This window comes from Octodon degus, unplaced genomic scaffold (genome assembly GCF_000260255.1).
Source record: "Octodon degus isolate 3935 unplaced genomic scaffold, OctDeg1.0 scaffold00129, whole genome shotgun sequence".
NCBI lineage: Eukaryota > Metazoa > Chordata > Mammalia > Rodentia > Octodontidae > Octodon > Octodon degus.
Genome location: NW_004524705.1, coordinates 1591328 through 1598334, shown reverse-complemented (window position 1 = coordinate 1598334; position 7007 = coordinate 1591328). Strand labels below are relative to the sequence as shown.

The window sequence follows — 7007 nt, the reverse complement described above, 5'->3', positions numbered from 1 at the left end:
CTTTTGCTGTCTTCCTTTCGGTTCAGATTTTTGTTGAAATAGTCCAATCTGTAAGCTGCACATAGAATTTAAGGGAACTGTTTAGGAGAGCAGTGACCTTTGCAAGTTTGATTAGTAGGACTATCGAGGGAGTTACTGCTGTGTCTGCCTCCCCCTGGGCAGTCTCTCCTCATCAGAGCCGAGCTGGGAATGTTTACAGACTCTCCGGAGCTCCATAACCATAAGCTGAGGGTGGGAACTTGAATAAATATTGATTCCGAAATTGGGAAAACACTTGTGGTGGATTATTCTGGGATCATTTGTATATTTGTTTTAAATGTTCACTGGGGAAAGCGTTCATACCTGGCAAGGTGCAAAGAACAAGCCGAAATCTGTGGTGGAGGGCCTGGCTGGCCGCGCACGTCGGCCTCGGCCCAAGAGCCCCTGCCCAGACTTGGAGTGGAAAGAGCACAGTGCCGGGACGTAAGACCCTCACCAACGCCTTCTTCCCCGAATCTTGTTTACAGAACTCACCCAATAACATGAGCCTGAGCAACCAGCCGGGCACTCCGAGGGACGACAGCGAGATGGGGGGCAACTTCTTAAATCCCTTTCAGAGTGAAAGTGTAAGTACTTCCTTGGCTGTAGTATTGTATCTGCATTTTATCTCTGAAGCTCTTCTGTTAGAGTAAATGCATAAAGCCTTTATCACTGCTGTGTATCTAGAGTTGCAATAGTTGATCTTTTAAAAGTTAGAAAACACTTCAAGTGGAGTTTCTTTGAGAAAAATTGAAACAGTGGTTGTCTGGTGTACGCCCGTGCTCTCAGTTACAGAAACAGTACTGACAGTTTCTGCCTAGTCAGCGTGCCCAGCCGCGGGCTGGACTGAGACGGCTTGCCTGGCTGATGTCCCAGGGTGCCGTGTGCTGACGCGTCAAGGCCTTCCACAGCCTGGCCTCTTCTTGGCACTGTCCATGGGCTGGAGAAGTCAGCTCCAGGTGCTTCGTCCCGTCACGCACTGGGTGGCACCGGCCCACCGGCTGTGGTGGCTGAGATGCTGCCCAGGCCGTTGCCCCGTGTGGTGACCCTGCAGAGCCAAACGGTCACTTCCTGTGCTTCCACAGACGTGGGCAGGGCCGAAGGGGAAGCATAAAATTTCTTGCATTCGTTCATTCAACAAACAGCCCAAGTGCACCTCTCGGGCCTTGATGGTGTGCTGGGAGCTGGAAAGATCAGGAGACGAGGCGCCTGAGCACGGGCCGGGGCATTTTAAACTGCTGCTTCACCCTGGAAGCACTTGTGGAGTTGGAGAAGCACCATTTCCAGGCACCGTGTGCCTGCAGTGCTTTTGCTTCTTGGCCCCAGCCCGCCACTTCCGAGGGACATGGTGTTCCCTGCCTGGGCATTTTATCTCTGTTAAAACTGGGAAAGCCTATTGCCCTTTAGGTACTTGCAGTATCCATGCACAGTGAGGACAAGGAAAGTACACGGTCATAGGACAGACCAAGAGCTTAGCTGTTCCTGATGAGGAAACTGGAAAAGCGTGAGAAACTCCGTAGTTTAGTAACGCTGCAGTATAGGAACTTTGGCTCGGGGTCCTGTCATGGCTTTACTGCACTACTAGTAAGTAGAGATACTTATTTCCATTTTTATAGCTCTCCCAGCAACAATGCGATACAATACTCCAGGAGGCGTAACATAAATCAGTTCAGTTCAGCCTTTACTAAGCCTGCTGAAGCCAAAGCACCAGGTTAAGGATGAGGTTTGCTGAGATAAGCAGAGCACATCTTGTCCTGAATGCCCAGTAAGAAAGATGTGTGCTCACATCACTAACAAAAGCACCTTTCAGAATGGTGGTCTATACCACACCACACACAATAGCCAAGAAAGGGAGTCTCAGAGGGGGTTCACCTGCTGCACATGATAAAGAAGATGAGGGTTGTGGACGAATGTCCTCCCGCATGCTCGCATCCACAGTGAAATACTGCTCAGTCTTAAAAAGGACGGAGCTCTATTACCGCAGCATGGACGCAGCTGGGAGACACTGTGTTACATGACCTGAGGCAAGCGCAGAAAGAGAGGCCTGGCCTGGCCTCACCCATAGGCAGAACCTAAATGTCCTCAAGCACCTGAAGCTGAGCACAGAATGCCGACCCCAGAGCTGGGGGCTGGCAAGTAAGGCGGACCCCCAGGGACCACAGTCCAGTGACCCAGGAGAGGTGAGAGCAGATGTGCGGTGCTGGTGGCATCACTGAGAGTGGCTGCACTGTGTATCCCCAAACACAAGCCAGGAAGGTGGTGGAGGCATTCAGTGGAAAGCGGGGGCAGGCTTGGAGGAAAGGGATGTGTCGTCCCACCCCCGTGTGAACACTGCAGTGGAGCAAGAGTGGAAACATCGAATCGCGTTCCCTAAGTGGGTACCATTTTCTGTGCCATTTGAAACATAAAAATGTAAGACAAGGGATGGCCAAACAGCTCAGCAGATTAAAGCGCCTGCAAGCAGGTGCAGGGGCCAGGGTTCGATCCCTCCAGCCTGCCGTTCTGGTCCCGCTCCCAGGGCACAATGAAACAGCAATTGAGACTGGGCATGGTGGCGCGCTCCTGTAATCCCAGCTCTTGGGAGGTTGTAAACAGGATCAGTACGTGTCCGATCTAGTAGTGAGACCCTGAACACCCTGTAGACTCTTCCCTAAAATAAAAAAAAGGACAAAAGCAATAAGCCATGCTTTTTTTAAAAAAGTAAACATGATGAAGAGGGGTTTAAGAAATATTTTTTATTTATTTACTTTTGTCTTTTTGACACAGGGTTTCATTATGCAGTTCAGGCTGGCCTCGAGCTCAGTTTGTAGCCCAGGCTGGTCTGGAACTCACAACAGTCCTCCTGCCTCAGCCTCCTGCATGCTGGGATTACAGGTGTGCACTGCCACACCCAGCTTGAAGCAGGTTCCATGTGACTTTATGACCAGTGGGATTCACCCCCACCCTCCACCCCCGAGCAGTCACTGTGACTGCAGCGTTGTCAGGGTTGGAGTAGGGCCGCAGATTTGAGGTCAGCCTTAGAAGGCTGGCATGGGGAGCAGTCTGTCGAATACAACAGGATTGGAGGAGCTGCTGCAGAATGGACGCCAGCCCCAGGTTCCCTGCAAGTGTGTGCTGGGAAGGAGGGCAGGGCTCGCCCCCAGCCCATCCTGGCCGGCCTTCACCCCACGCAGGGACAAGGCAGCATCGAGAGCAACACCTGCTCCTCTTCACCTTCTCTGGCCTGCAGCAGCGAATTCACAGAGGGAAGGGTGCCGCCAGGGCAGCGGGTGAACAGCCCAGCCCGCCCGGCACTTACCCGGCTGTCTGCGGGGCCAGAGAGCTGACCTGGGACTGGCCACTGTCACGGGGGTCTTTGTCCCATAACCGCGCCACTCCATGCAGACATGTTCAGGGAGAAGGGAAAGGAAGAAAGAGATTCCAGCTGACAAACCAAAGGCCTCGCACGGCCGAGCAAGGTATCCCCGTGGTGGCTGTGGAGAGCGAAACGCAGAACTGCTCGGTGATTCAAAAAGAAACATTTTCCAAGAAATGCAATGGCAAATGCCAGTGTGCTGAATGTGCATTGTGGAACTGAACTGCACACGCTTTGGAGCTGGCTGCAGTGTGGCGTCTGTTGCTTTCGCCTCACGTGAAACCTCAGAGGTCACTGGACAGAGCCTGTGTCCGCGACTGCGCGTGTGCAGCTTCGCTCCGCTGCACAGAAACAGGTGTCCAGCCCAAGGTCACGCCCGAAGGACCAGCGCGCTGGACAGCGCAGAATGTGCTGGGAGGGGTCCGGGGCCCAGCCTCCTGGGGCCGATCGCCAGCAAGGCCTTTCAGTTCAGAAAGCAGAGATGCCCCCTAGTGTCCAAACTCGACATGTTTTTGAAAGCACAGAGTACAAAGTGATCAAGTTCAAAAACAGATCTTTGTGCTTCCTGAATTACTTGAGAAAAGCATTTTCCTATGGTGTTGATCTGTAATCATCTAAGCACAAACAATATGAAAATCTTAGTATCAGACAGGACTGAGCAGCAGTGTGGTGGTCAGTTACGCCCGCCCCTCTAGGTCTCCAGAAGAGGAGAAATCACGTCAGCCCTAGGATTTCCAAGCAGTCACATAAGCCCCAAATGTACTTCACTTTGTCTCACAGTGGCAGAACCATTCCCTATTTTCCACTAAGAGATAAAACGCAGATGCTGAGACAGAAGTGTAGTGAGAACTCAGGGGTTCTTGAAGGGCTCGCCCTGGCGTTTATGTCTCTGCCCAGTGCACTGGTGAACGCTCTGGTGCAGCAGGCTGTGCCCAGAACGGCTGTAACCAGGAATCACGGTGCACCTCCAGGTGGGCTGTCTCAGAGCACGCACACGTGCACCGGCTCTGCAATGCCATGTGATCTTGTCCTGTAAGTATATACTGTGTAAAATTTTAAAACATCACCAGAGCAAGTTTCACATCTGCAGCGTTTAGTTTTTCGCTAAGCAGGAACACTGCTGAAAGGGCCCTAGGAGCCACCTCTGGGGAGACGCAGACTCACAGGGTGGTCCCGAAACAGGCAAGCTGATAGGAATGGGAATGTCAGGGCCTGCGCCCAAGAGCCTCGTGGTAGGTGGCACCTGGATACCGGAAGCCAGTCTCCACACAGAGTGCCATGGTCTGCTAGGGCTCTGGATGTGACTCTCCACTTAGCACCCGCTCTTCCTCTCCTGGGAAGACGCAGGCCCTGTGGCACACGGCAGACAGAGCCCCTCCTGCTCACGCACCCTGCGGTCTCTCCCAGGATCCTGGGCTTCTCTTCCTCCCCTTCCTGTGAAGCAGCTCCCAGCTCCCAGCAGCCAGGGCGGCTGGCGACCTGCAGCCCTGAGGCAGGCATGGGGCAGACACACAGCAACTGCCTGGCACGTACCTGAGCACTGCACTTGCGCCTCTGCAGCTCTGAGGCCTGCAAGCTTACACGGCCTTCTAGCCCCCTCATTTTCTGGAGTTACTTCCTGGAGTGCAGGCTACCTGTCCTTCTGATGCAGTCTGGCCCTCACTCAGTTTGTTGTGCAGTTTCTTCCCTTAGTTTCTTCCTTGGGCAAACCTACCTCCTAATGTCCCATGGAATCAGTAACAGATTGTGAGTTTCCTGCAAGATTTGCTTACAACTTTGGAAACAGCTCAGGTTAACAATGTTGCCAGTTGTTAGTGTTAAGGGCTAGTGGCAACCAAAAAAACTCTATGTGAATTTAACAATGTATGTTAGAATGAAAATCATTATATATTTTTGCACTATCTCCTAATGCTTTATGAGCTATGTATGAGTAAATTGGAATACTTAGGAAAAAAATATTCCAGAACTTTTGAAATCTCCATTCTTCATGCTATGCAATAAGTGAAGTGAACCTTCACAATGGAAATAACTGGGGCCACCCAGAAATGGTTTTAAACATTTCTTCTGAGGCTGTACGCGACTGGTGGACATCCCGGTCATCCTAGAAGAAAGTCACCTGGCTGCCACACACTGAGCTGCAGTTCCTCTTATAAATAGCAGCACTGTAGGAAGCACACGCTGCATTTCCCTGTGCATGTTTCCCGTGTCCTCTGGTATGTTCCACTTTTTAAATGTATAAATCTGTGTGAGCGCACGTTCGCAGTATGTGATGACCACGCTCGCGGGGAGCTGGCGCACACAGCGTCCATGGATTCTCTTGTTGCTTAGTCCTGCTCCTGACTGGTTCTGTCTTGTCAGAGACTGGGTACCTCACTGGCACGTGCTAGGTGATTTGTGCTGGGACTGCAAGGTGCCTGGGAGGCAGTGGGGTACACTCCCCTCCTTTCGGTGGGGCCTGGGACCCCCAGTCAGCATTCCCTGCCTGCTTTGCTCTGTTCTTTTGCCATTTTAATCAAAAGGAGGAGACGCTTGTCTTCAGACTGACCCTGCTTTCACTTCTCAGGCCAACCCCCCTCCCCAGGACTGAGCCCCCGGCCTTTGCCCTGAGGGACATCTCTAGCCCTTTTTAAGTTATTATTATACTTAGTTTGAAGCACGATCTCGCTAAGTTGCCCAGGCTGGGCTCCAACTTGCATCTTCCTGCCTCAGCCTTCCACAGTGCTGAGATTCAGCTTGGTCTCCTCCCCCCCCCCTTTTTTTTTGGCAGTACGGGAGATTGAACTCAGGATCCTGCACTTGCCAAGCAAGCACTTATTCTACTTAGTTATCTCCCCAGCCCTCAGTCTCCCCTTTTTGTACCCCTTGTATTCACTTTTACCCAGCAGAGGGGGCTGCTCAACTGCATGCTCAGCTTCTTTGAACTGAAACCAAACCGACAGCTGTGAAATGACCTCGTGCGCATCTTCCTCGCAGGTCTGGAAGACCAACAAGGTCCCTGAGGCCATCCTCCTCCTCTGACCATCTTTGGCACATTCTTGGGGCACCCTGTGGCCTGGGCTCAACAGCTCTGCTGCCCTGGGGACCTCCCACTAGCTGAGACTGGTCCTTAGCTCAGTGCTGGCCGGCCCCTGCCCTGAGCCTGCAGCCCATCCCAGCTGGGTGGCGACCAGCACCGCTCCATCCTGCAGACTCTGTCCCCTGGATGGTCCCTGTCCTAGCTCAGCCCTCTCCATTCAGAGATCTGGAACTCTGCTGTCCGATGTGGTGGCCACTTTCATGGAAGGAAAGGACTATGAGATGGGGGTGCTGAGAGGAGAGAAAGGGGTGAGCCAGGAAGGGAGCGGCGCTACAAGGTGGAACGAGTGGCAGCCACTAGCTGGGTGTAAATATTTCAGTATAAATGAAAGAAGGCCCCACAGCCTGGAGCCGCTGGCACCATCCACAAGACAACTGCTGTGTCCCTTACTAATAATTGGTGAGGAGACCCAGTCCTAGCCCAGGTCCGGTGAGTGTGTGGAGAGCTTCCTGCTACACTGCGCCAGCGGGACCAGTCCCAGCCCAGGCGCAGCATGGGCCGGACCCTCTCTCACCCCCTCGGGCCGCCCCCCACCACTCTGCCGTACCTCCCCACCCC

General features: G+C 53.0%; 1 protein-coding gene across 1 annotated transcript in view; it reads left to right on the top strand.

Moving 5' to 3' along the window:
* Positions 1–7007, top strand: part of Ssbp2 (single stranded DNA binding protein 2) — a 182578-nt gene that overhangs the window by 169943 nt on the left and 5628 nt on the right. The window contains exon 16 of the mRNA XM_023700977.1: positions 507–605. Coding sequence (XP_023556745.1) covers positions 507–605 — 99 coding nt within the window. The remainder of the gene's footprint in view (positions 1–506; positions 606–7007) is intronic.